Source organism: Salmo trutta, chromosome 13 (assembly GCF_901001165.1).
Source record: "Salmo trutta chromosome 13, fSalTru1.1, whole genome shotgun sequence".
Lineage (NCBI taxonomy): Eukaryota > Metazoa > Chordata > Actinopteri > Salmoniformes > Salmonidae > Salmo > Salmo trutta.
Window position 1 is genome coordinate 84,188,637 of NC_042969.1, and position 27,997 is coordinate 84,216,633.

The window sequence follows — 27,997 nt, forward strand, 5'->3', positions numbered from 1 at the left end:
AGATCAGGGCAAGATGGGAAATCACTCATATGAGATTGCCATCTGCTGGAGAAGATCAATTAATTATTATTTAGTATATATGTAATACCTGTAAAGACCCATATAGTGGACTGTAAAATAAAGTTCTAAGGTCGAGCAATCCCCCCCCCTCCCATTTCAGTTGCAGACAGTGACTTCTTGTGTGGTGTTAGCTTGACACACTGTCACATGGTTTACCTAGTTGTGCCTGGTCTGGTCACATGACATTAACCAGTTTCACATGGCCCTCATAGCTGTGGCAGAGAGTCATTCGTTACCTTAGACACAGAATGGAGATCACCCTGGTTGACACCACAGATGCATCACATGGCATTTACTTATGTTACTATGAGAGGGGGCTGCTCACAATATACCTCTTGTTTAGTCTGGGTGAGTCGGTAGGAGCAGGGTGATGTGGGCCAAAGGACTATCAGTTACCCTCTAAAGGTCTGTTTAAGAAAAAGAGGGATTTCCACCCAACTGAACACCTCTCCTTGACACTGTCACTCTTAAAAAGATAAGTAAAAGATCCATTCACAAACTGACTAATTATATCAAATTTAGAAAATGTTCTGCATGAATTAAACTGGTCCATGTAAGCAATAAAACAGTTTCCTACAACCAGTGGAGTACAGAGGTTTGTTCTGAGGAATAATGGATTAATGTACCATAGAATACAGGCTCCATATTGTGAGAGAAATCAGCACCAGGTTAAAGGAAAGGCTTTTCAACAGCCACACACACACATACACTGTTATTTTTTCAATCTTTAAAAATATATATTTTTTTTATTTTTTTATAACGAACACAACAAATAGAAAAACAGACATATATACAAACAAGAGTACATGAATGTAACAGACGGGTATTACATATCGAGATAAATGTTCAATTTGTCAAAAAGTTTCATGGTGCGTAATTGCTTTTTTGTTTTTGACATTTACTGATAATTTCAAAATAATATTTAAATTCTATCTTAAATAATGTGAATAGAGGTTTGTTCTCTGCCCACTTCATTTTATGTGTAACCGATGTGAAATGGCTAGCTAGTTAGCGGTGGTGCGCGCTAATAGCGTCACTCGCTCTGCGACCGTGAAGTAGTTGTTCCCCTTGCTCTGCAAGGGCCGAGGCTTTTGTGGAACGATGGGTAACGATGCTTCGTGGGTGTCAGTTGTTGATGTGTGCAGAGGGTCCCTGGTTCAAGCCCAGTTAGGGGCGAAGAGAGGGACGGAAACAATACTGTTATATATAGATAAAGAATCTTCCATGAAAAATAAACAAATTAACAATGGAAGTTAAATCAGGGTCCATATCATTTGTATCAATATAAAACATAACATCAGAGTCTCTCAGATTAACTTAATAGTCGTTTATTTTAAAATAAAATCTTCGAACTCACTCCAAAATCTTCTGACATAAGAACCGTCACAAAATACACACAGACACAGTCTCGTTCTATTCCTGTACCAACCCTGCCCTGTCTATGGGAAAGTGATACATACTGGGGAAAGGGCCAAAAGTTCTGCTGTGGATAATATTTCACTTGGTTAATTGTCACAGTATTAAAGAGACAGGGGGGAAGAACATACAGTATCTTGGGGTAAGATGCTCCTACAACTAAAGTGGCTGTCCAGTTTAACTTGGGAAAGTGTAGTTACACCAAATTACCACAAGAGGAAGCAAGACGTTCAATTTCGAAAGGCTCTGTTACCTCTAGAACAGTGGTATTACAGTTTTTTTTTAACAATCGCTAGGACCCATTTCTCAATACTTAGGTCACTTTTTCCAAACTCTTCACACAGTGAACACAACAGCAGTCTATGTGGGCTAAACTGTGGATCATTTTTTCATTGCTTTGGCACAAAATGTATTCAATGACTTCATCTTTCAAATTGAATGAATTATTTTCTCACTCAGACATGACCACCACCAAAACTCTATGTACCTACAGGCCAATTTGCACATGTTTACATACTCTTTTCAAAACTGTTAAACTTAAGTTCAAAACCTAACATAACACAATTGAATATGACAGCAATTTGCTACATTTCTACAGTAACACCGTTTTGAAATATATTCCAAATCTAAAAAAAATGAAATACTATCAAAACAATTAGACCAACCACAGCTGATTCCCATTGTAGCTGAACACCTACCCAGGTGTTAGTCTTTCAATTTCATTACCATCTATACAAAAGGGGACATCTTAGGAAAAATGCTGTACTGTAATGTAAACATGGACCCAGCCAGAGATAGAGAAGTGGCTGACAGAGGAAGAAGAGTGCTGGCGGGAGAGGGAGAGGGAGAGGAGTACGTATGTGTGGTGGAAGAAGACTGAGAGGAAGATCAAGTGCTGTAGTCTCAGATGAGATTAGGGCTACTATAACTGATCATGTATTAAAATCATGATCTATCAATGAGAGAGGCTGGTCTGAGAGTGCAGCCAAATCTGCAACGGTCAACAGTAGCATCTATTGTGAGAAAATTCCGGCAAAACAACAGGTAAGATGTGCATTCTGCAAGGGCATCTGACTGAACTGCACATTACAGAAGTAAATTGAGTAAAGCCTCCAAACCCATTTGTGTGTAATTGTTTTTGTATTTCTGCATAGGACCAAACAGTTACCTCCCACAGACGGGAGAGGTAGGATTTTCACTGCTGTGCAGGAAACTGCAACTTTGATATGGTAATCAGAAACAATGGCATAAAACTCAGAGATTTGGGACAGTGTTGGCAGACAACATTACATTTGGAATTATTCACAATGTAAGCATGACAACTATTTCTAGAGTCCTGAAACAACATCAAGTCAGGATGAAGCAGTTGTACACTGTCCCCTTTGAGAGGAACTCTGAACGAGTCAAGCAACTCAGGAACCAATGTGTCCAGATAAGATGACTATAAAATACACAACTGGTTTTGAACAAAACCAAACAGGGCAGAGGCACACAATGGCATGTTTTAAGGTATAATGTAAACTACCGTAATAGCCTAACTCTTATATTGCCTTGTGGATTTATTTTAGTCATGGAGATTGAAGCCAGTTAAACACCCCACATTTTCATCTTTGCGGCGAGGAAAGAATGGATGTCCCAGGCCAGAGGGGTGCCAACATCACAATGTGTGCAGCAGTATCCTCTGATGGATTGCTGTTACACAAACCGCTAATTGGGCCATACAACACCGAGCGCCTCATTCCTGGATGACCTCTATGGAAGGGTTGTGTCAGGTGAGGAAAGGGTTGCAGTGAGGCGAAATCGGCCAACGTTTGTAATTGTATGGGACAATGTAACATTTCACCACTCCCGTGCAGTCACAGAGTGGTGTGCAGCCCATCTCAGGATGGTGTCACTTTTCCTCCCATCTTACTCTCCATTCCTCATGGAGGTGGAAGGTTTATGACCACCATCCACATGATCAAATGTGTATTGCCCAAGATGACATGTGATGTGGATGAGAACCTGTGGCCAAATGCAGAAGACAGGGTTGACTAGCATTGCTACTGTATCGGTAGATGGTGTATATACAAATTCTTGTATTTTTGGAATCACTCAATGCCAAAAAATGACATAAAACATATTGAAGCATATTGCATCTTGTCTGATTCATTCCTGTAACATATACTGCAGTGAATTCTAAACAGTAGAGAGGTGTCATTCTTGTTTTGTAAAGACAAAGTGTGCTTGTTGTGTGACAAACTTTGCTAGTGTTATGAAAGATTGAGTTGATTTGAGACATGTATGAAGCGTTTTGGTAGTTTTAGTGCATTTTGGATGTGAAATGAACTGCTGTGCCAAGCTGAAAGTCAGTTAGGAGAACCGTGTGAAGAGTTTTGAAAAAGTGACTTAAGTATTGAGAAATGGGTCCTAACGATTGTAAAAAAAAATAAAAAATAATTAAACACAAACAGTTCCTTTTAGAACAAGGACTCTCCCTGAATATGTCACATTTCTAAGCAAATTAGGGGAAACGGTGACTAGATCCATATTAGTGGAAATGTCAAGGAGTGGGCCTGTAAGTATTAGCCGCAAACCAGCTGAGACAAACAAGTACTTTTTCAAATGTATTTTTTAAAATAATAATCTACTAATGTACGTGGAAGTACATCATTTTTATCCAGTCAAATGATTAGTGTGTCTACTGGTTACTTCTCTTGTGAGATCAATGGAACATGGAGAAGTGATGAAATCCTTAGCGAGATATTATCGGTGTCCTCAGAGGACATGGGCTCTAGGGCCCACGGTTCATTTATGCTGCTATAAATAATTCCAGGTTGATTATGAGACTCATATTACACAAAGTAAAAGGCATAAACACAGGTATGTTTTTCTTTTTGTCAGCACATCGTTGATATGTTGTTGATGAGATGATCTAAGAATGCACAGATCACTTGACTTATTAGGCAACTTGGCTTGGTCTACTTAAGTGCTTCTCCTAATGTCTTTCACCAGTAGGACTAATGTCAATCACCAGTAGGACTAATGTCTATCACCAGTAGGACTAATGTCAATCACCAGTAGGCCTAATGTCGATCACTGGTAGGACTAATGTCTATCACTAGTAGGACTAATGTCTATCACTAGTAGGACTAATGTCTATCACTAGTAGGAATAATGTCGATCACTGGTAGGCCTAATGTCTATCACTAGAAGGTCTAATGTCAGTCACAGTACTTTGTTGAAGCACCTTTGGCAGCGATTACAGCCTCAAGTCTTCTTGGGTATGATGCTACAAGCTTGGCACACCTGTATTTGGGGAGTTTCTCCCATTCTTCTCTGCAGATCCTCTCATGTTGTCAGGTTGGATGGTGAGCGTCGCTGCACTGCTATTTTCAGGTCTTTCCAGAGATGTTCGATCAGGTTCAAGTCTGGGCTCTGGCTGGGCTACTCAAGGACATTCAAAGACTTGTCCCGAAGCCACTCCTGTGTCGTCTTGGCTGTGTGCTTAGGGTCGTTGTCCTGTTGGAAGGTGAACCTTCGCCCCAGTCTGAGGTCCTGAGAGCTCTGGAGCAGGTTTTCATCAAGGATCTCTCTGTACTTTGCACCGTTCATCTTTCCCTTGATCCTGACTAGTCTCCCAGTCCCTGCTGCTGAAAAACATCCCCACAGCATGACGCTGCCACCACCACCATGTTTCACAGTAGGGATGGTGCCAGGTTTCTTCCAGATGTGACCCTTGGCATTCAGGCCAAATATTTCAATCTTGGTTTCATCAGACCAGGGAATCTTGTTTCTGATGGTCTGAGAGTCCTTTAGGTGCCTTTTGGCTGTCATGTGCCTTTTACTGAGGAGTGGCTTCCGCCTGGCAACTCTACAATGAAGGCCTGATTGGTGGAGTGCTGCAGAGATGCTTGTCCTTCAGGAAGGTTCTCCCATCTCCACAGAGGAACTCTGAAGCTCTGTCAGAGTGACTATCGGGTTCTTGGTCACCTTCCTGATCAAGGCCCTTCACCCTCGATTACTCAGTTTGCCACCGGCCGGCCAGCTCTAGGAAGAGTCTTGGTGGTTCCAAACTTCTTCCATTTAATGGAATGATGGAGGCCACTGTGTTCTTGGGGACCTTCAATGCTGCAGAAATGTTTTGGTAGAGCTTTGCCAGGACACAATCTTGTCTCGGAGTTCTACGGACAATTGCTTGGGCCTCATGGCTTGGTTTTTGCTCTGACATGCACTGTCAACTGTGGGACCTTATATAGACAGTTGTGTGCCTTTCCAAATTATGTCCAATCAATTGAATTTACCACAGGTGGACTCCAATCAAGTTGTAGAAACATCTCAAGGATAATCAATGGAAACATGATGCACCTGAGCTCAATTTGGAGTCTCATAGCAAAGAGTCTGAATACTTACAGTATGTAAATAAGGTATATCTTTTTTTTAATTGTGATACATTTGCAAAAATTTCAGAAAACCTGTTTTCCCTTTGTCATTATGGGGTATTATGTGTAGATTGATGTGGTAAAAAACATATTTTATCAATTTTAGAATAAGGCTGTAACGTAACAAAATGTGGAATAAAGGAAGGGGTCTGAATACTTTCCGCATGCACTGTAGGTACAGTACCAGTCAAAAGTTTGGACACACTTACTCATTCAAGGGTTTTTCTTTATTTTTACTATTTTCTACATTGTGGAATAATCGTGAAGACATCAACACATTGAAATAACACAATCATGTAGTAAGCAAAAAACTGTTAAATCAAAATATATTTTATATTTGAAGTTCTTCAAAGTAGCCAACCTTTGCCTTGATGACAGCTTTGCACACTCTTGGCATTCTCTCAACCGCTTCATGAGGTAGTCACCTGGAATACATTTCAATTAACAGTTCTGCCTTGTTTAAAATTAATTAAATTCAGACATAAGGAAGTGGATGGCTGCGAACTTTCTACTTTTAAACTCGGACAAAACAGAGATGCTTGTTCTAGGTCCCAAGAAACAAAGAGATCTTCTGTTCAATCTGACAATTAATCTGGATAGTTGTACAGTCGTCTCAAATAAAACTGTGAAGGACCTCGGTGTTACTCTGGACCCTGATCTCTCTTTTGAAGAACATATCAAGACTGTTTCAAGGACAGCTTTTTTCCATCTACGTAACATTGCAAAAATCAGAAACTTTCTGTCCAAAAATGACGCAGAAAAAATTAATCCATGCTTTTGTTACTTCTAGGCTGGACTACTGCAATGCTCTACTTTCCGGCTACCCGGATAAAGCACTAAACAAACTTCAGTTAGTGCTAAATACGGCTGCTAGAATCCTGACTAGAACCAAACAATTTGATCATATTACTCCAGTGCTAGCCTCCCTACACTGGCTTTCCTGTTAACGCAAGGGCTGATTTCAAGGTTTTACTGCTAACCTACAAAGCATTACATGGGCTTGCTCCTACCTATCTTTCCGATTTGGTCCTGCCGTACATACCTAGACATACGCTACGGTCACAAGACGCAGGCCTCCTAATTGTCCCTAGAATTTCTAAGCAAACGGCTGGAGGTAGGGCTTTCTCCTATAGAGCTCAATTTTTATGGAATGGTCTGCCTACCCATGTGAGAGATGCAGACTCAGTCTCAACCTTTAAGTCTTTACTGAAGACTTATCTCTTCAGTAGGTCCTATGATTAAGTGTAGTCTGGCCCAGGAGTGTGAAGGTGAACGGAAAGGCTGGAGCAACGAACCGCCCTTGCTGTCTCTGCCTTGCCGGTTCCCCTCTTTCCACTGGGATTCTCTGCCTCTAACCCTATTACAGGGGCTGAGTCACTGACTTACTGGTGTTCTTCCATGCCGTCCATGGGAGGGGTGCGTCACTTGAGTGGGTTGAGTCACTGACGTGGTCTTCCTGTCTGGGTTGGCGCCCCCCCCTTGGGTTGTGCCATGGCGGAGGTTTTTGTGGGCTATACTCGGCCTTGTCTTCGGACGGTAAGTTGGTGGTTGTAGACATCCCTCTAGTGGTGTGGGGGCTGTGCTTTGGCAAAGTGGGTGGGGTTATATCCTGCCTGTTTGGCCCTGTCCGGGGGTATCATCGGATGAGGCCACAGTGTCTTCTGATCCCTCCTGTCTCAGCCTCCAGTATTTATGCTGCAGTAGTTTATGTGCCGGGGGGCTAGGGTCAGTCTGTTTCATCTGGAGTATTCTCTTGTCTTATCCGGTGTCCTGTGTGAATTTAAATATGCTCTCTCTAATTCTCTCTTTCTTTCTTTCTCTCGGAGGACCTGAGCCCTAGGACCATGCCTCGGGACTACCTGGCATGATGACTCCTTGCTGTCCCCAGTCCACCTGGCCATGCTGCTGCTCCAGTTTCAACTGTTCTGCCTGCGGCTACGGAACCCTGACCTGTTCACCGGATGTGCTTGTTGCACCCTCGACAACTACAATGATTATTATTATTTGACCATGCTGGTCATTTATGAACATTTTAACATCTTGACCATGTTCTGTTATAATATCCACCTGGCACAGCCAGAAGAGGACTGGCCACCCCTCATAGCCTGGTTCCTCTCTAGGTTTCTTCCTAGGTTTTTGGCCTTTCTAGGGAGTTTTTCCTAGGGAGTTTTTCCTAGCCACCGTGCCTCTTTCACATGCATTGCTTGCTGTTTGGGGTTTTAGGCTGGGTTTCTGTACAGCACTTTGAGATTTCAGCTGATATACGAAGGGCTATATAAATAAATTTGATTTTGATTTGATTTGATTTGTAAATCTGTCCTTTGGTCTGATTGAGTCCAAATCTGAGATTTTTGGTTCCAACCGCCGTGTCTTTCTGAGACATGGAGTAGGTGAACGGATGATCTCAGCATGTGTGGTTCCCACCGTGAAGCATGGAGGAGGTGGTGTTATGGTGTGGGGGTGGTTTGCTGTTGACACTGTCTGTGATTTATTAAGAATTCAAGGCACACTTAGCCATGCTGGTTATCACAGCATTCTGCAGCGATACGCCATCCCATCTGGTTTCCGCTTACTGGGACTATCATTTGTTTTTCAACAGGACAGTGACCCAAAACACACCTCCAGGCTGTGTAAGAGCTATTTGACCAAGAAGGAGAGTGATGGAGTGCTGCATCAGATGAACTGGCCTCCACAATCACCCGACCTCAACCCAATTGAGATGGTTTGGGAGGAGTTGGACCGCAGAGTGAAGGAAAAGCAGCCAACAAGTGCTCAGCATATGTGGGAACTCCTTCAAGACTGTTGGAAAAGCATTCCATGTGAAGCTGGTTGAGAGAATGCCAAGAGTGTACAAAGCTGTCATCAAGGCGAAGGGTGGCTACTTTGAAGAACATAGTGTTGATGTCTTCACTATTAAAAAATCGGTGGTTCAAGTCCTGAATGCTGATTGGCTGTATAACACGGGTATGACAAACATTTTGTTTTACTGCTCTAATTACGTTGGTAACCAGTTTATAGTAGCAATAAGGTGCCTTGGGGGTTTGTAGTATATTGCCAATATACCAGGGCTACGGGCTGTATCCAGGCACTCTGCTTTGCGTTGTGCATAAGAGCAGCCCTTAACCGTGGTATATTGGCCATATACCACAAATCCCCTCTGGCCTTATTGCTTAAATCAAAATCAAATCACATCTGTCACATGCACCGAATACAACAGGTGTAGACCTTACTTATCTGTTATAAACTCCACCTGGCACAGCCAGAAGAGGACTGGCCACCCCTCATAGCCTGGTTCCTCTCTAGGTGTCTTCCTAGGTTCTGGCCTTACTAGGGAGTTTTTCCGAGCCACCGTGCTTCTACATCTGTATTGCTTGTTGTTTGGGGTATTAGCCTGGATTTTCTGTATAAGCACTTTGTGACATCGGCTGATGTAAAAAAGGGCTTTATAAATACATTTGATTGATTGATAGACCCTACTGTGAAATTGTCACGTCCTGGCCAGTATATAAGGTTAATTGTTTTGTAGTTTGGTCAGGGCGTGACAGAGGGTATTTGTTTTATGTGGTTCGGGGTGGTGTGTTTGTGTAAAGGGTGTTTGATTTAGTATGTCCGGGTTTTGGTTTATGTCTAGGTAGTTCTATGTGGAGTCTAGTATGTCTGTTTCTATGTCTGGTGAATTGGTGTTGGGACTCTCAGTTGAAGGCAGGTGTTTTCTATCTGCCTTTGATTGAGAGTCTCATAAATGAAGGTGTGTTTGTGTTTTGTGGGTGATTGTTCTGTGTAAGCACTATGCTTTGACAGACTGTTAGTTGTTCGTATTTTGTTATTTTTGTATGTTCATTTTTGTAGTGAATAAAAATCAAAATGAGCATACACGTACCTGCTGCGTATTGGTCTACATTTTCAGACGACGATTTCGTTATATCGTCAGAAGACGAAGACGACAAGCGTGACAGAAATGTTTACTTACAAGCCCTTAAACAACAATGAAGTTCAAGAAATAGAGTTAAGAAAATATTTACTAAATAAACGGAAGTAAAAAATAACATAAAAAGTAACACAATAAGGACATTGACTTGGTACCGAGTCAATGTGCAGGGGTACAGCTTACTCTAGGTAACTGGTACATGTAGGTAGGGGTAAAGTGACAATGCATAGATAATAAAGAGCCAATAGCAGCAGTGTGAAAACAAAGTGTGTGTGTGTGTGGGGGGGTCAATGTAAATAGTCCAGGTGACCATTTGATTAAAAGTTCAGGGGGCTAGAAGCTGTTAAGAAGCCTTTTGGACCTAGACTTGGCGCTCCGGTTTCACTTGCCGAATGGAAGCAGGGAGAATAGTCTATGACTTGGGTGACTGGAGTCTTTGACCATTTTTTGGGCCTTCCTCTGACACCGCCTAGTATAGAGGTCCTGGATGGCAGGAAGCTTGGCCACAGTGATGTACTAGGCTGTACACACTACCCTCTGTAGTGCCTTATGGTTGGATACCGAGCAGTTGCCATACCAGGCGGTGATGCAACCGGCCAGGATGCTCTTGATGACGCAGCAGTATAACTTTTTGAGAATCTGGGGACCCATGCCAAATCTTTTCAGTCTCCTGAGGGGTAAAAGGCGTTGTCGTGCCCTCTTCACGAATTTGCTGTGTTTGGACCATGATAGTTTGTTGGTGATGTGGACACCAAGGAACTTGAAACTCTCGATCTGCTCCACTACAGCCCCGTCGATGAGAATGGGGGCGTGTTCGGCACTCCTTTTCCTGTAGGCCACGATCATCTCCTGTGTCTTGCTCACGTTGAGTGAGAGGATGTTGTCCTGGCACCACACTGCCAGGTATTTTACCTCCCCCCTATAGGCTGTTTCATCGTTGTCGGGGATCAGGCCTACCACCGTTGTGTCATCAGCAAACTTAATGATGGTGTTGGAGTCGTGCCTGGCCACGCAGTCATGAGTGAACAGGGAGTACAGGAGGGGACTAAGCACACATCCCTGAGGGGCCCCTGTGTTGAGGATCAGCGTGGCGGATGTGATGTTGCCTTCCCTTACCACTTCGGGGCGGCCTGTCAGGAGGTCCAGGATCCAGTTGCAGAGGGAGGTGTTTAGTCCCAGGGTCCTTAGCTTAGAGATGAGCTTTGTGGGCACTATGGTGTGGAATGCTTAGCTGTAGTCAATGAATAGCATTCTCACATAGGTGTACCTTTTGTCCGGGTGGGAAAGGGCAGTGTGGATTGTGATTGAGATTGTGTCATCTGTGGATCTGTTGGGGCAGTATGCGAATTGGAGTGGGTCTAAGTTTTCTTGGATGATGGTGTTGATGTGAGCCTTTCAAAGTAATTCATGGCTACCAACGTTAGTGCTACGGGGTGGTAATAATTTAGGCAGGTTACATTAGTGTCCTTGGGCACAGGGACTATGGTGGTCTGCTTGAAACGTGTAGGTATTACAGACTCAGTCAGGGAGAGTTTAAAAATGTCAGTGAAGACACTTGCCAGTTGGTCTGCACCTGCTCTTAGTACACGTCTTGGTAATCCGTCTGGCCCCGCGGCCTTGTGAATGTTGACCTGTTTAAAGGTCTTGCTCACATCGGCTACAGAGAGCAAGATCACACAGTTGTCCGGAACAGCTGGTGCTCTCATGCATGCTTCTGTGTTGCTTGCCTCGAAGCGAGTATAAAAGGCATTTATCCCTTTTGGTAGGCTCGCTTTACTGGGCAGCTTGCGGCTGGGTTTCCCTTTGTAGTCCATAATAATTTGCCCTGCCACATCCGATGAGCGTCAGTTTAATCTTAGTCCTGTATTGACGCTTTGCCTGTTTGATGGTTCGTCTGAGGGCATAGAGGGGTTTCTTATAAGTGTCCGGATTAGTGTCCCGCTCCTTGAAAGCGGCAACTCTAGCTTTTAGCTCGGTGCTGATATTGCCTGTAATCCATGGCTTCTGGTTGGGATATGTACGTACAGTCAGTGTTATTGATGAAGCCGGTGACTGAGGTGGTGTACACCTCAATGCCATTGGATGAATCCCTGAACATATTCCAGTCTGTGCTAATAAAACAGTCCCGTAGCATAGCATCTGTGTCATCTGACCACTTCCGTATTGAGCGAGTCACTGGTACTTCCTGCTTTAGTTTTTGCTTGTAAGCTGGAATCTTTAGGATATAATTATGGTCAGATTTGCCAAATGGAGGGCGAGCTTTGTATGCGTCTCTGTGTGTGGAGTAAAGGTTGTCTAGAGTTATCCACTCACCGACTAATTCTCACAAGGCACCCTGACCTCTGCCCCCTGTACCTCTGTCTCTTCTTCACTCGAATGACGTGGATTTGGGCCTGGTCTCTGAGAAACTGTATATATTTTGCGTCGGGCTCAATAAAGAAAAAATCTTCATCCAGTTCGAGGTGAGTAATTGCTGTTCTGATGTCCAGAAAGCTCTTTTCTGTCATAAATTACAAACAACGCAAAAAAAAACACGCAAAATAGCACAGTTGGTTAGGAGCCCATAAAACGGCGGCCATCGCCTCCATCATCATTATATATATGGCGGATTGGAAATGATGCAGACAATTAAATTATAGAAGCCACAACCTATCTTCAATATTAAAGCTATGTAACCCCCCCCAAAAAATGTTTTACATTTTTTTTATAAATAAAGAATTGTGTGTCATTGTGATCCGTGTGTGTGTGTGTGTGTGCACATCATTTGATAGATTTGTTGTACATGGCAGCTCAAGAAGTGAAAGGAATGAGTGTGGTCACTTGCACAGTGCCTTATAAAGCCATAGCCGTCTAATTATTAATCACAATCTATTACTCGTATTAGCTATGTAATGTGTAACAAATAGTTAAAAGAGATTAGCTATTACATTAAACATAGATTTTTTTCAAAAATTAATTAATGTTTTATTATTATTAACGTTTGCAACTGTACTGAGTGGCAAGAGTGCATATAGAACCACAATAACGACATAATAATAATAATGTGTATGCAGATCCTAGTGGAACAGAAATGAACTGAAGTTTGACACGTCAGCCGAAGCACTCGGACACATTTCGACGTTACACAAATTCACGTCCTCGCTCTCAGCAGAACAATCTGCAGATGTTAGCGGGTGAAGGCTAAATAGGTAGCTATTTCTGTTACCTTATTAAATGTAATTCATACATAGTACAAGGCAATGTTTGCTGTCTAATTAACTACAATCCAATTGCTTGAATGGTGATAGACAATCATTATTAGATCTTGGTATGTGGCGTCGCATGTCACAATGTAACGTTATGATAGCTAGCTAACGTGCTTATCTTATCTCATTCATCATCATTTGAGCTCCAACTACCATTTTAACCAATATTATTAAATTCACATTGCCTTTTTTGTTGGCCGATGTTTTGTGACTTCCTATCTTGTGACTTTGCTATTCCGATCCAGATTGTAACGTTACTGTTAGCTAACTAACACATTCATTTGTTTGCTTAACTCTCATGCCAGTGAGGCTTTATCGTGTATTCTAGCAATCCGAATAATCATCTGTTATGTTTATTAGATAAGATTTCCTTAGTTTCGTTTATTATATATTTTTTGTCTGTGTGTCATGGCACTGCGTTGTTTTGATTCCCACCCACGTCATGAGTTTGCTGGTGTCTGCCTGGGCTGAGTCAAAGAGTAACTGTTTGACAGTACAGCTGAACATGCCTTGTCACGATGATTATTCAACATGTTATACGTTCTCTCTACCATTGGTCTGGATAAAGACTTCTAGCCAGCAACCTTCTCTCCCATTGGTCTGGATAAAGACTTCTAGCCAGCAACCTTCTCTCCCATTGGTCTGGATAAAGACTTCTAGCTAGCAACCTTCTCTACCATTGGTCTGGATAAAGACTTCTAGCCAGCAACCTTCTCTCCCATTGGTCTGGATAAAGACTTCTAGCTAGCAACCTTCTCTACCATTGGTCTGGATAAAGACTTCTAGCCAGCAACCTTCTCTACCATTGGTCTGGATAAAGACTTCTAGCCAGCAACCTTCTCTCCCATTGGTCTGGATAAAGACTTCTAGCCAGCAACCTTCTCTACCATTGGTCTGGATAAAGACTTCTAGCCAGCAACCTTTTCTACCATTGGTCTGGATAAAGACTTCTAGCTAGCAACCTTGTTTATGCAGAAGCTGAGCTGTTTTGATGATAGGTTCCCTGTGGCTCAGTTGGTAGAGCATGGTGTGTGCAACGCCAGGGTTGTGGGTTCGATTCCCACGGGGGACCAGTACAAAAAAAAAAAAAATGCATGAAATGTATGTATTCACTACTGTAAGTCACTCTGGATAAGAGCGTCTGCTAAATGACTTAAATGTAAAATGTAATGATAGACACTAGCTGGTGTTGTTAGGACCTCAACCAGGACAAAAAGAGAATATCTCAGAAATGTGTCAACAATGAACATTCTTAAAGGACGGTCTTGCTGCCGAGAGTAACCCATCTGAAAACACAAATGTGTGAGGGATAGAACTCAGCAGATATTTTCCTACTAGACATTGACTAACACCTGCTTCCTTCCTCTCCAGGTTTCAGAGGGTACAGCTGGTTTGATGCCCGCAGAGCCACGATGGAGCTCTCTGACTCAGTCACACATAAGAACGGGCGGCAGAGGAAGCCCGCTGTCCCCCAGGGGGACATGAGGGACATGGTTCTCAACACTACCCCTGACATGGACATGGAGGTGGAGGTGGACCAAGTCAACGACGCGGAGGACAACGGACATCCCAGGGTGCAGCCTGGCATCAGAGGGGAAGTGGGGAACGTATCCCTGCTTCTCTTCCTTTATGTCCTCCAGGGAATCCCTCTGGGCCTGGCTGGGAGCATCCCTCTCATCCTGCAGAGTAAGAACGTCAGCTACAAGGACCAGGCCTTCTTCAGCTTTGTCTTCTGGCCCTTCAGTCTCAAGCTGCTGTGGGCCCCTCTGGTGGACGCACTCTACCTGACCCGGTTTGGACGCAGGTAAGACAATGATTTATACGACTGATATACACTTATAAGTCCCAGAGAGTCATCCTGTTCTTTGGCCCAATTGATTGGTTGAAATGTTTAAACTTGTTTTTCCATAAATAGACAGACACACCCTATGTGGTTGAATACAATCAGCTACATATATATGCACTGAGCTTGTCTGATGCTTTAAGCTGTTTGATTAAATAATTAAGACAAACAAATGACTAAAGAAAGAGCCTGATGGTCAGACTGTGTGACTGGCGCACGTTGTCTCTCTCTCCTCCCTACTGCAGAGAAAAGGAACCACACCTCAGAAAGGGTTTATTCCGCTGTCTGTGCTACAACATCATTTCAACTGTTTAGTTTCTTACTTGTTTCTGACTGAAAAGTTCTGTTACCGAAATCTCTTCATTTGTTTAGGAAAAACATTCCCAATTCCCTCAACCCTCGCTCTCTTTACGTGAAACATGCATGTAAGCATCGCACGCAGGTGACCAATAGGACCTGACATCAATAAATTGGTTATAACAAACACAGTAACACATGTTCATAGCTTTCACCTGGTCAGTCTCTCATGGAAAGAGCAGGTGTTCTTAATGTTTTGTACGGTCAGTGTATGTTTTACTTGATGTATTGTATTACGTGTCTAAAATGGCTCATGATCTCCTCTCTCCCTCCCAGGAAGTCGTGGCTGGTGCCCACCCAGTACCTGCTGGGCCTCTTCATGCTGTACCTGTCGGTTACCGTGGATACGCTGCTGAAACGTGACGAGGGGCGGGGCCCTGACGTGGTGACCCTGACGGCGGTGTTCTTCATGCTGGCCTTTCTGGCAGCCACCCAGGTACACTCACTCACTCACTCACTCACTCACTCACTCACTCACTCACTCACTCACTCACTCACAAGTTATTGTGATACAGAACTCTGTTATATTCCCTGATCCCAGGACATAGCAGTGGATGGCTGGGCTCTGACCATGCTGTCTAGGGAGAACGTGGGCTACGCTTCCACCTGTAACTCTGTGGGACAGACTGCTGGCTACTTCCTAGGCAACGTGCTCTTCCTGGCCCTGGAGTCAGCTGACTTCTGCAACAAATACCTGAGAGCAGAGCCTAAAGAGACTGGCATCGTTACACTGTCAGGTAGGTAGGGAGAGAGAGACTGGCATCATTACACTGTCAGGGAGGGAGGGAGAGAGAGACTGGCATCATTACACTGTCAGGGAGGGAGGGAGAGAGAGACTGGCATCATTACACTGTCAGAGAGGGAGAGAGAGAGACTGGCATCATTACACTGTCAGGTAGGTAGGGAGAGAGAGACTGGCATCATTACACTGTCAGGGAGGGAGGGAGAGAGAGACTGGCATCATTACACTGTCAGGGAGGGAGGGAGAGAGAGACTGGCATCATTACACTGTCAGGGAGGGAGGGAGAGAGAGACTGGCATCATTACACTGTCAGAGAGGGAGAGAGAGAGACTGGCATCATTACACTGTCAGGTAGGTAGGGAGAGAGAGACTGGCATCATTACACTGTCAGGGAGGGAGGGAGAGAGAGACTGGCATCATTACACTGTCAGAGAGGGAGAGAGAGAGACTGGCATCATTACACTGTCAGGGAGGGAGAGAGAGAGAGACTGGCATCATTACACTGTCAGGGAGGGAGGGAGAGAGAGACTGGCATTGTTACACTGTCAGGGAGGGAGGGAGAGAGAGACTGGCATCGTTACACTGTCAGGGAGGGAGGGAGAGAGAGACTGGCATCATTACACTGTCAGGGAGGGAGGGAGAGAGAGACTGGCATCGTTACACTGTCAGGGAGGGAGGGAGAGAGAGACTGGCATCATTACACTGTCAGGGAGGGAGGGAGAGAGAGACTGGCATCGTTACACTGTCAGGGAGGGAGAGAGAGACTGGCATTGTTACACTGTCAGGGAGGGAGAGAGAGAGAGACTGGCATCGTTACACTGTCAGGTAGGTAGGGAGAGAGAGACTGGCATCGTTACACTGTCAGGTAGGTAGGGAGAGAGAGACTGGCATCATTACACTGTCAGGGAGGGAGGGAGAGAGAGACTGGCATCATTACACTGTCAGGGAGGGAGGGAGAGAGAGACTGGCATCATTACACTGTCAGGGAGGGAGGGAGAGACTGGCATTGTTACACTGTCAGGGAGGGAGAGAGAGAGAGACTGGCATCATTACACTGTCAGGGAGGGAGGGAGAGAGAGACTGGCATTGTTACACTGTCAGGGAGGGAGGGAGAGAGAGACTGGCATCATTACACTGTCAGGGAGGGAGAGACTGGCATTGTTACACTGTCAGGGAGGGAGGGAGAGAGAGACTGGCATCATTACACTGTCAGGGAGGGAGGGAGAGACTGGCATTGTTACACTGTCAGGGAGGGAGGGAGAGAGAGACTGGCATTGTTACACTGTCAGGTAGGGAGGGAGAGAGAGACTGGCATCATTACACTGTCAGGGAGGGAGAGAGAGAGAGACTGGCATCATTACACTGTCAGGGAGGGAGGGAGAGAGAGACTGGCATTGTTACACTGTCAGAGAGGGAGAGAGAGACTGGCATTGTTACACTGTCAGAGAGGGAGGGAGAGACTGGCATTGTTACACTGTCAGGGAGGGAGAGAGAGACTGGCATTGTTACACTGTCAGAGAGGGAGAGAGAGACTGGCATTGTTACACTGTCAGAAAGGGAGAGAGAGACTGGCATTGTTACACTGTCAGGGAGGGAGAGAGAGACTGGCATTGTTACACTGTCAGAGAGGGAGAGAGAGACTGGCATTGTTACACTGTCAGGGAGGGAGAGAGAGACTGGCATTGTTACACTGTCAGAGAGGGAGAGAGAGACTGGCATTGTTACACTGTCAGGGTGGGAGAGAGAGACTGGCATTGTTTTTAGAGGTCGACCGATTATGATTTTTCAACGTTGATACTGATACCGATTATTGGAGGACCAAAAAAAGGCGATACCGATTTAAAAAAAAATGTATTTACTTATTTGTAATAATGACAATTACAACAATACTGTGTGAACACTTTTAGTTTAACTTAATATAATACATCAATAAAATAAATTTTGCCTCAAATAAATAATAAAACATGTTCAATTTGGTTTAAATAATTCAAAAACAAAGTGTTGGAGAAGAAAGTAAAAGTGCAATATGTGCCATGTAAAAATGCTAACGTTTAAGTTCCTTGCTCAGAACATGAGAACATATGAAAGCTGGTGGTTCCTTTTAACATGAGTCTTCAATATTCCCAGGTAAGAAGTTTTAGGTTGTAGTTATTATAGGAATTATAGGACTATTTATCTCTATACCATTAGTATTTCATATACCTTTGACTATTGGATGTTCTTATAGGCACTTTAGTATTGCCAGTGTAACAGTATAGCTTCCGTCCCTCTCCTCGCTCCTACCTGGGCTCGAACCAGGAACACATCGACAACAGCCACCCTCGAAGCATCGTTACCCATCGTTCCACAAAAGCCGCTGCCCTTGCAGAGCAAGGGGAACAACTACTTCAAGGTCTCAGAGCGAGTGCCGTCACCGATTGCAACGCTATTAGCGCGCAGGGAGGTAAAAAAAGATGAGAAAGCAGAGAAGGTCATCTATGAAGCAGGAAGAAGGTCATCTATGAAGCAGGAAGAAGGTAGTCTATGAAGCAGGAAGAAGTTAGTCTGACGCAGGAAGAAGGTAGTCTATGAATGCAGGAAGAAGGTAGTCTATGAATGCAGGAAGAAGGTAGTCTGTGAAGCAGGAAGAAGGTAGTCTGTGAAGCAGGAAGAAGGTAGTCTGACGCAGGAAGAAGGTAGTCTGTGAAGCAGGAAGAAGGTAGTCTATGAATGCAGGAAGAAGGTAGTCTATGAATGCAGGAAGAAGGTAGTCTGTGAAGCAGGAAGAAGGTAGTCTGTGAAGCAGGAAGAAGGTAGTCTGTGAAGCAGGAAGAAGGTAGTCAGACGCAGGAAGAAGGTAGTCAGACGCAGGAAGAAGGTAGTCTGACGCAGGAAGAAGGTAGTCTGTGAAGCAGGAAGAAAATAATCTATGAAGCAAGAAGAAGGTTGTCTGTGAAGCAGGAAGAAGGTAGTCTGTGAAGCAGGAAGAAGAGTGGTAATCCAGATGTCTAGTTGAACATTGCTATGGTCAGCTGGTATTAAGCACAATTACAGACATGCAAAGCTCGATGAACCCTTCCCTGCTGAAGAGGGAAAGTCCGTTGGCCAGGTTTTGTATTCCTTCATTTTGCCCTGAATAACAATGTGTACTAAAGACGATGGTATCAGAATTGTAGGAAAATGAGTGATTTTGTGTTCCCTTGATTACCATATTTACATATAATTCTATAGTGAAAGTTGGCTTTATCCTGTCAGTCTGAAGCTCGCTAGGGCGTACCAGGCGTGCATTTCCTTCTGTTTTCAGGCCAAACAACTTCTTATTATCTGGAAACATCTGAGGGGCAGTGCCATCTGGTGGGCAACTTTGGGGGAATCCTCCAATCAGAGTGCAGATATTGGTCATGTGATTAACTTAGTGGTTTTTGAGCTGAAGTGAGAGAAAATAAACAGTTATTTTTGGAGTGAACATTTGTCTGAGGATTTTCAGTGCAGCTGTGAAGATGGGTGAATAAACCATGATAATCATTGCACTGTTTCATATCCCATTGCTCTGCTGTTAGAATCTCTCTGTAACATTGTCGTTGTCTGTGATTGGCTCCCGTGGCACAGAATTCCTGTTTTTCTGGGGCGTGGTGTTCCTGGTGTCGACCACGCTGGTGGCCGTTATGAAGAAGGAGAACGCCAGGGGACAGCACGGGAAGAGGAAGGTCCGGGAGGAGACGCAGAGCGTCATGGAAACATACCAACTGCTGGTCTCCATCATCAAGATGCCTGCCGTGTTCACCTTCTGTAGCCTGCTGCTCACTGCTAAGGTACCTACAGCTTACTGCACCTGACTTATCTTTACATGATGCCTGCCGTGTTCACCTTCTGTAGCCTGCTGCTCACTGCTAAAATACCTACGATACAGCTGCAACTGTAACTTACCTGACATATCTATACATGTCACCCAGTACAGATTACTGCACCTGTAACTTACCTGACATCTCTATACATGTCACCCAGTACAGATTACTGCACCTGTAACTTACCTGACATCTCTATACATGTCACCCAGTACAGATTACTGCACCTGTAATTTACCTGATATATCTATACATGTCACCCAGTACAGATTACTGCACCTGTAATTTACCTGACATATCTATACATGTCACCCAGTCAGGTTAAAGGGATACTTCAGGATTTTGCCAATGAAGCCGTTTATCTACTTAACCATAGTCTGATGAACTCCTGGATACCATTTGTATGTAGCATGCTAGCAGATACCATAGACTTTCAGTCATTGCACTAACGATAGTTAGCATTGGCTTGTGAAACTACCTCCTAACTTCCTTCATACGGGACACAGAGATGTAAAAATGGCATCCAGTCGTTCGTCAGACTCTGGGGAAGTAGATAAAGGGCTTCATTGCCAAAATCCTGAAGTATCCCTTTAAGCAAGCCAGACTGTCCCACCCTGTTCACCCTCTGCTGATCACTGCTCAGGTATATCTACAACTTCCCTGCATGCTAGTGCTGTATGTAACCCAGTCAGGTTAAACAGGTCCACCGACTGGTCACCCTGTATAGCCTGTCACTAACCTCGGAGGTGCCTACATCTCAACCAACCTGCCTGGACAACTAGCTCTCCTACTGTGTCTAACCCACTCGCTGTAAAGGTACCTGTACCTGACTTAGCTGTCTGTCTCTCTGTGTCTAACCCACTCGCTGTAAAGGTACCTGACTTAGCTGTCTGTCTCTGTCTCTGTCTCTCTCTCTGTGTCTGTCTGTCTCTGTCTCCAGATAGGTTTCTCTGCGGCGGATGCAGTGACAGGTCTGAAGCTGGTAGAGGCAGGTGTTCCTAAAGAGCAGCTGGCGTTACTGGCTGTCCCCATGGTCCCACTGCAGATACTACTACCACTCATCATCAGTAAATACACTGCAGGACCACGACCACTAGACGTCTTCTACAAGGCCTTTCCCTTCAGGTATATATACATTTACATTTTACATTTTAGTCATTTAGCAGACGCTCTTATCCAGAGCGACTTACAGTAGTGAATGCATACATTTCATACATTTTTTTTCTCCGTACTGGTCCCCCGTGGGAATCGAACCCACAACCCTGGTGTTGCAAACACCATGCTCTACCAACTGAGCCACACGGGACCTATATATATACACGCACGCACGCACGCACGCACGCACGCACGCACGCACGCACGCACGCACGCACGCACGCACGCACGCACGCACGCACACACACACACACACACACACACACACACACACACACACACACACACACACACACACACACACACACACACACACACACACACACACACACACACACACACACACACACACACACACACACACACACACACACACTGCAGGACCACGACCACTAGACGTCTTCTACAAGGCCTTTCCCTTCAGGTATATATATATATATATACACACACCGCTCAAAAAAATAAAGGGAACACTTAAACAACACAATGTAACTCCAAGTCAATCACACTTCTGTGAAATCAAACTGTCCACTTAGGAAGCAACACTGATTGACAATAAATTTCACATGCTGTTGTGCAAATGGAATAGACAACAGGTGGAAATTATAGGCAATTAGCAAGACACCCCCAATAAAGGAGTGGTTCTGCAGGTGAAGACCACAGACCACTTCTCAGTTCCTATCCTTCCTGGCTGATGTTTTGGTCACTTTTGAATGCTGGCGGTGCTTTCACTCTAGTGGTAGCATGAGACGGAGTCTACAACCCACACAAGTGGCTCAGGTAGTGCAGCTCATCCAGGATGGCACATCAATGCGAGCTGTGGCAAGAAGGTTTGCTGTGTCTGTCAGCGTAGAGCATGGAGGCGCTACCAGGAGACAGGCCAGTACATCATGATACGTGGAGGAGGCCGTAGGAGGGCAACAACCCAGCAGCAGGACCGCTACCTCCGCCTTTGTGCAAGGAGGAGCAGGAGGAGCACTGCCAGAGCCCTGCAAAATGACCTCCAGCAAGCCACAAATGTGCATGTGTCTGCTCAAATGGTCAGAAACAGACTCCATGAGGGTGGTATGAGGGCCCGACGTCCACAGGTGGGGGTTGTGCTTACAGCCCAACACCGTGCAGGACGTTTGGCATTTGCCAGAGAACACCAAGATTGGCAAATTCGCCACTGGCGCCCTGTGCTCTTCGCAAATGAAAGCAGGTTCACACTGAGCACGTGACAGAAGTGACAGAGTCTGGAGACACCGTGGAGAACGTTCTGCTGCCTGCAACATCCTCCAGCATGACCGGTTTGGCGGTGGGTCAGTCATGGTGTGGGGTGGCATTTCTTTGGGGGGCCGCACAGCCCTCCATGTGCTCGCCAGAGGTAGCCTGACTGCCATTAGGTACCGAGATGAGATCCTCAGACCCCTTGTGAGACCATATGCTGGTGCGGTTGGCCCTGGATTCTAGACCTCATGTGGCTGGAGTGTGTCAGCAGTTCCTGCAAGAGGAAGGCATTGATGCTATGGACTGGCCCGCCCGTTCCCCAGACCTGAATCCAATTGAGCACATCTGGGACATCATGTCTTGCTCCATCCACCAACGCCACGTTGCACCACAGACTGTCCAGGAGTTGGCGGATGCTTTAGTCCAGGTCTGGGAGGAGCTCCCTCAGGAGACCATCCGCCACCTCATCAGGAGCATGCCCAGGCGTTGTAGGGAGGTCATACAGGCACGTGGAGGCCACACACACTACTGAGCCTCATTTTGACTTGTTTTAAGGACATTACATCAAAGTTGGATCAGCCTGTAGTGTGGTTTTCCACTTTAATTTTGAGTGTGACTCCAAATCCAGACCTCCATGGGTTGATAAATTGGATTTCCATTGATTATTTTTGTGTGATTTTGTTGTCAGCACATTCAACTATATAAAGAAAAAAGTATTTAATAAGATTATTTCTTTCATTCAGATCTAGGATGTGTTGTTTAAGTGTTCCCTTTATTTTTTTGAGCAGTATATATATATATATACACACACACACACTTTTCTCATACATTTGTGTTTTCCTGTGTAGGTTGTTGATAGGTCTGGGGTATGCTGTGTTGGTGTGGTGGACTCCCAGTTTAAAGCAGGATGGGGGATTCCCCCTCTACTACTACACTATAGTACTGTTCAGCTACGCACTACACCAGGTAATACTGTTCACTATAGTACTACACCAGGTAATACTGTTCACTATAGTACTGCATCAGGTAATACTGTTCACTGTCTATCCATCTCTGTTCTCTCTACTACACTATAGTACTGCATCAGGTAATACTGTTCACTATCTATCCCATCTCTGTTCTCTCTACTACACTATAGTACTGCATCAGGTAATACTGTTCACTGTCTATCCATCTCTGTTCTCTCTACTACACTATAGTACTGCATCAGGTAATACTGTTCACTATCTATCCCATCTCTGTTCTCTCTACTACTACACTATAGTACTGCATCAGGTAACACTGTTCACACTATCTATCCATCTCTGTTCTCTCTACTACACTATAGTACTGCACCAGGTAATACTGTTCACTGTCTATCCATCTCTGTTCTCTCTACTACTACACTATAGTACTGCATCAGGTAATACTGTTCACTATCTATCCATCTCTGTTCTCTCTACTACACTATAGTACTGCACCAGGTAATACTGTTCACTGTCTATCCCATCTCTGTTCTCTCTACTACACTATAGTACTGCATCAGGTAATACTGTTCACTATCTATCCCATCTCTGTTCTCTCTACTACACTATAGTACTGCACCAGGTAATACTGTTCACTATCTATCCATCTCTGTTCTCTCTACTACACTATAGTACTGCACCAGGTAATACTGTTCACTATCTATCCCATCTCTGTTCTCTCTACTACACTATAGTACTGCACCAGGTAATACTGTTCACTGTCTCTCCATCTCTGTTCTCTCTACTACACTATAGTACTGCATCAGGTAATACTGTTCACTATCTATCCCATCTCTGTTGTCTCTCTCTCTCCTTTTCTCTGCTCTCCCTCCCTCCCTACCCCTCCCTTTCGCTGCTCTCTCTCTCCCTCCCCCTCCCTTTCTCTGCTCTCTCTCCCCCTTTCTCTGCTCTCTCTCTCTCCCCCCTCCTTTTCTCTGCTCTCTCTCTCCTTTTCTCTGCTCTCCCTCCCTCCCTACCCCTCCTTTTCTCTGCTCTCTCTAGCCCTCCTTTTCTCTCCTGCTCTTCGATGTGAAATAAGGCCACTATATAAGCGCTTGATGCAGCTTGGGACACCACCCACTCCTGCCTTTCTCCTCCTTACTCACAGGTGGCGCTGTACAGCATGTATGTGGCCTGTATGGCTTTCCATGCTAAAGTGAGTGACCCAGTGATCGGTGGGACCTACATGACCCTGCTGAACACGGTCACCAACCTGGGGGGAAACTGGCCCTCCACCCTGGCACTGTGGATGGTCGACCCACTCACCTCGAAGGAGTGCCAGGGAGCCGCCGGACAGAGCTGTGGCTCCTCAGAGGAGGCAGGGGTAAGTGGGAGAGAGAATTACCTGACAATTATCTCATTATAATGTCGTAGTTCATGGAATAGCTATGATGTGAATTTTTAAACACTTGTGTTAAACGTGTCTCTTTCTGTCTCCCTCTCCGCTACAGCTGTGTGTAAAGGAGGGCGGTGTGTGTGTGACGTCGTTGGATGGTTACTATGTGGAGTCGGTGGTGTGTGTGTTGATAGGTCTAACGTGGTGGGTGTGGCTCGGGAAGAGGATGAGAAGGCTGCAGGACCAGAGCCCTGCAGCGTGGAGGTGCAGGATCGGCCAATGACAACGTTCACCCAGCTCCTGCACAACCCCTTTCCTGACCCCAGCAAGGCCAATCGCCAGATAGCTACAGTCTGATATAAAAGCTTCCTCACTTTCAGTTGGTCTATGTTGGTCTTTCTCTGTCCCTCCATGTCCATCACTGTCCCTCTCAGTCCCTCTCTCACTCTTCTCTGAGTCTCTGTTCTTCCCAGCCTTCTCTTTCTCTGCTCGGTGTGTGTAAATTGTCCTTCAGCACAATAACTGTAGCTGTGGTCTGGCTACCACATGACTATGGACCATAACAGTCAATAACAACAGTCAATTCCTCCTTGCAACATCACATCTTCACCAGGACTTCTGTCGCTTCAACTACTTTATGTTCCATTGGAAACCAAAAAAGAAGGAACTATTCTTCTTGCTAGGGAACATTTACATTTACTAGTGATCCTTCTTCTCGTTCCACATACTCAGTATCTTAAACTATTTAATTATATAGGTAATCCTTAGCCCCTTTGACAGAAATCCCATCTGTATTGTTGATGGTAATCCTTAGCCCCTTTGACAGAAATCCCATCTGTATTGTTGATGGTAATCCATAGCCTCTTTGACAGAATCCCATCTGTATTGTTGATGGTAATCCATAGCCCCTTTGACAGAAATCCCATCTGTATTGTTGATGTTAATCCATAGCCTCTTTGACAGAATCCCATCTGTATTGTTGATGGTAATCCTTAGCCCCTTTGACAGAAATGCCTAAACTATAACAGTACTGTTTTAATATATGTCTGTCATTTTGGGGATTACAACAGTACTTTCTCTAAACCAGCACTGAGAGGTCAGAGGTTGTGTGAAAGGGAGAAGGCAGTAAACATTCAGGTCTAGTATCTGGAATCATTTATAATGGTTCTGTTTGGATTGTGTGATACAAATGATCCTTTTTCTGTGTATTTGTTGAAATGATCAAGAGTTATTTTTTTACATTTGTTTTGGGTCTCTGCTGTATTCCACATCAGGCTACACAAAAAGAAAAACATTTACATTGATCCCATGTGTGGAAACCTGATCATTCAGATTATCTGTTTCTCCCTTCATTTCTGTCCCAACCACAGGTCCAAATTCAGATGCGGCTCAGTTTCTAAACGTGAAAGTCATCCTAAATCAGGCGTTTCTCCTTTGTGGGGGACAAAAAAAAGGTGCACACTGAGTTTCCTCACCGATGTAAAGCCTTCATACTGTGAGTGAGTTTCCTCACCGATGTAAAGCCTTCATACTGTGAGTGAGTTTCCTCACCGATGTAAAGCCTTCATACTGTGAGTGAGTTTCCTCACCGATGTAAAGCCTTCATACTGTGAGTGAGTTTCCTCACCGATGTAAAGCCTTCATACTGTGAGTTTCCTCACCGATGCAAAGCCTTCATACTGTGAGTTTCCTCACCGATGTAAAGCCTTCATACTGTGAGTTTCCTCACCGATGTAAAGCCTTCATACTGTGAGTTTCCACACCGATGCAAAGCCTTCATACTGTGAGTTTCCTCACCGATGTAAAGCCTTCATACTGTGAGTTTCCTCACCGATACAAAGCCTTTATACTGTGAGTTTCCTCACCGATGTAAAGCCTTCATACTGTGAGTTTCCTCACCGATGCAAAGCCTTCATACTGTGAGTTTCCTCACCGATGCAAAGCCTTCATACTGTGAGTTTCCTCTGTGAGTTTCCTCTGTGAGTTTCCTCTGTGAGTTTCCACACCCATGTAAAGCCTTCATACTGTGAGTTTCCTCACCGATGCAAAGCCTTCATACTGTAAGTGAGTTTCCACACCGATACAAAGCCTTCATACTGTGAGTTTCCTCACCGATGCAAAGCCTTCATACTGTGAGTTTCCTCACCGATGTAAAGCCTTCATACTGTAAGTGAGTTTCCACACCGATGCAAAGCCTTCATACTGTAAGTGAGTTTCCACACCGATGTAAAGCCTTCATACTGTAAGTGAGTTTCCACACCCATGTAAAGCCTTCATACTGTGAGTTTCCTCACCGATGCAAAGCCTTCATACTGTGAGTTTCCTCACCGATGTAAAGCCTTCATACTGTGAGTTTCCACACCGATGCAAAGCCTTCATACTGTAAGTGAGTTTCCACACCGATGTAAAGCCTTCATACTGTAAGTGAGTTTCCACACCGATGCAAAGCCTTCATACTGTGAGACTTTTCTTATCCTTGAACATATCGTTTTTTTAACTTTCTGTTTATTTTACAACTTGTGATGCTGCTGTATGTACATGGCTTTATGTCGATATGTGCCAGTACTTTTCCAGTTATTTTAATATGGCCTATACAACTCTACCAGCATTCACTTACATAGGGATATGTATGTATACAGTCAGGTCTATAAATATAAAAAGTGCTGTAATTCCTACACTGTTAACCTGATTTGGATGTAAATACCCAGAAATTACAGCTGAAAGTCTGCATTTTTAGCTCAGTCATTATTTTATTTAATCCCCAATATGCTGTGGTAGACAGCTAAAATAATAATAATTTGGTTAATGTTCAAATATTTATGGACTTTGACAGCAGCTATGATTTTGTTTCATTTACCAAATAATTAAATTAAATGAATGTTAATTTTGTGGTTATTTTTTATGACTTTTTTTTATGTCTGTTTGGCTTAATTTCAGTTTGTACGTTATTTTCCAAGATTACTGCAGGAGAGGTTTTTTAAAGATTGTTCAGCTACTGACTTTCCCATGGAATACAAATAATTTGTGATAGGCTGCTGCAAACAAATATTTGATACCCAACACACAAGACAAGCTGGTTTTAAAGAACCTGCTTTGGTGTTGGATTTGTCCTTACCCTCTCTGAGGCCAGTGTTCATGTGGCTCCTTTTAAGTTGAAAAGCTCAGACATTACTGAGTGACTGTACCAGAGTTTGGGGTGAATTCCATTGAATTCCCAGTCAGTTTGGGAAGTACACTAAAATTCCAATCCATTCTCTTCAATAGTTCAATGAGGAACATTTGGAATTGAATTTTGCTTTACTTTCTAAATCGGCAGAATTTTCTACGGAATGGACCCCAACTCTGGACTGTACCCTATGGGACTTGTACATATGCTGTAAAATGTGCTGAGGAACTTTTGTACCAACATTCCCAAGATATATAATATGGGAAATATTTAATACATGTCTTATATATG

General features: G+C 44.3%; 1 protein-coding gene across 6 annotated transcripts; it reads left to right on the top strand.

The window, feature by feature from the left end:
• The first annotated feature begins 12,946 nt into the window (after window positions 1-12,946).
• Window positions 12,947-27,997, top strand: LOC115206632 (acetyl-coenzyme A transporter 1-like). 6 transcript variants are annotated; one of them, XM_029773798.1, is made up of 9 exons: window positions 12,947-13,013; window positions 14,442-14,874; window positions 15,547-15,706; window positions 15,812-16,007; window positions 19,601-19,803; window positions 20,777-20,961; window positions 23,049-23,166; window positions 24,313-24,528; window positions 24,656-27,997. In XM_029773798.1, exons 2-9 carry the CDS (start codon window positions 14,483-14,485, stop codon window positions 24,821-24,823), a joined length of 1,638 nt encoding a protein of 545 aa, XP_029629658.1. In that variant the 5' UTR covers window positions 12,947-13,013; window positions 14,442-14,482; the 3' UTR covers window positions 24,824-27,997. The 6 variants fall into 6 exon arrangements, with proteins under 6 accessions (XP_029629658.1, XP_029629657.1, XP_029629660.1 ...); XM_029773797.1 differs by lacking the exons at window positions 24,313-24,528; window positions 24,656-27,997 and adding an exon at window positions 23,539-23,994 and having other exon boundaries at window positions 23,049-23,475; XM_029773800.1 differs by lacking the exons at window positions 24,313-24,528; window positions 24,656-27,997 and adding an exon at window positions 23,539-23,994 and having other exon boundaries at window positions 23,049-23,226.

Coding starts and splice junctions, on each gene's coding strand:
- LOC115206632 (XM_029773796.1), top strand. CDS start 14,483: ATGGAGCTCTCTGACTCAGTCACACATAAGAACGGGCGGCAGAGGAAG. Junction 14,875..15,546: donor CTGACCCGGTTTGGACGCAG/GTAAGACAATGA, acceptor TCTCCCTCCCAG/GAAGTCGTGGCTGGTGCCCA. Junction 16,008..19,600: donor TGGCATCGTTACACTGTCAG/GTAGGTAGGGAG, acceptor CCCGTGGCACAG/AATTCCTGTTTTTCTGGGGC.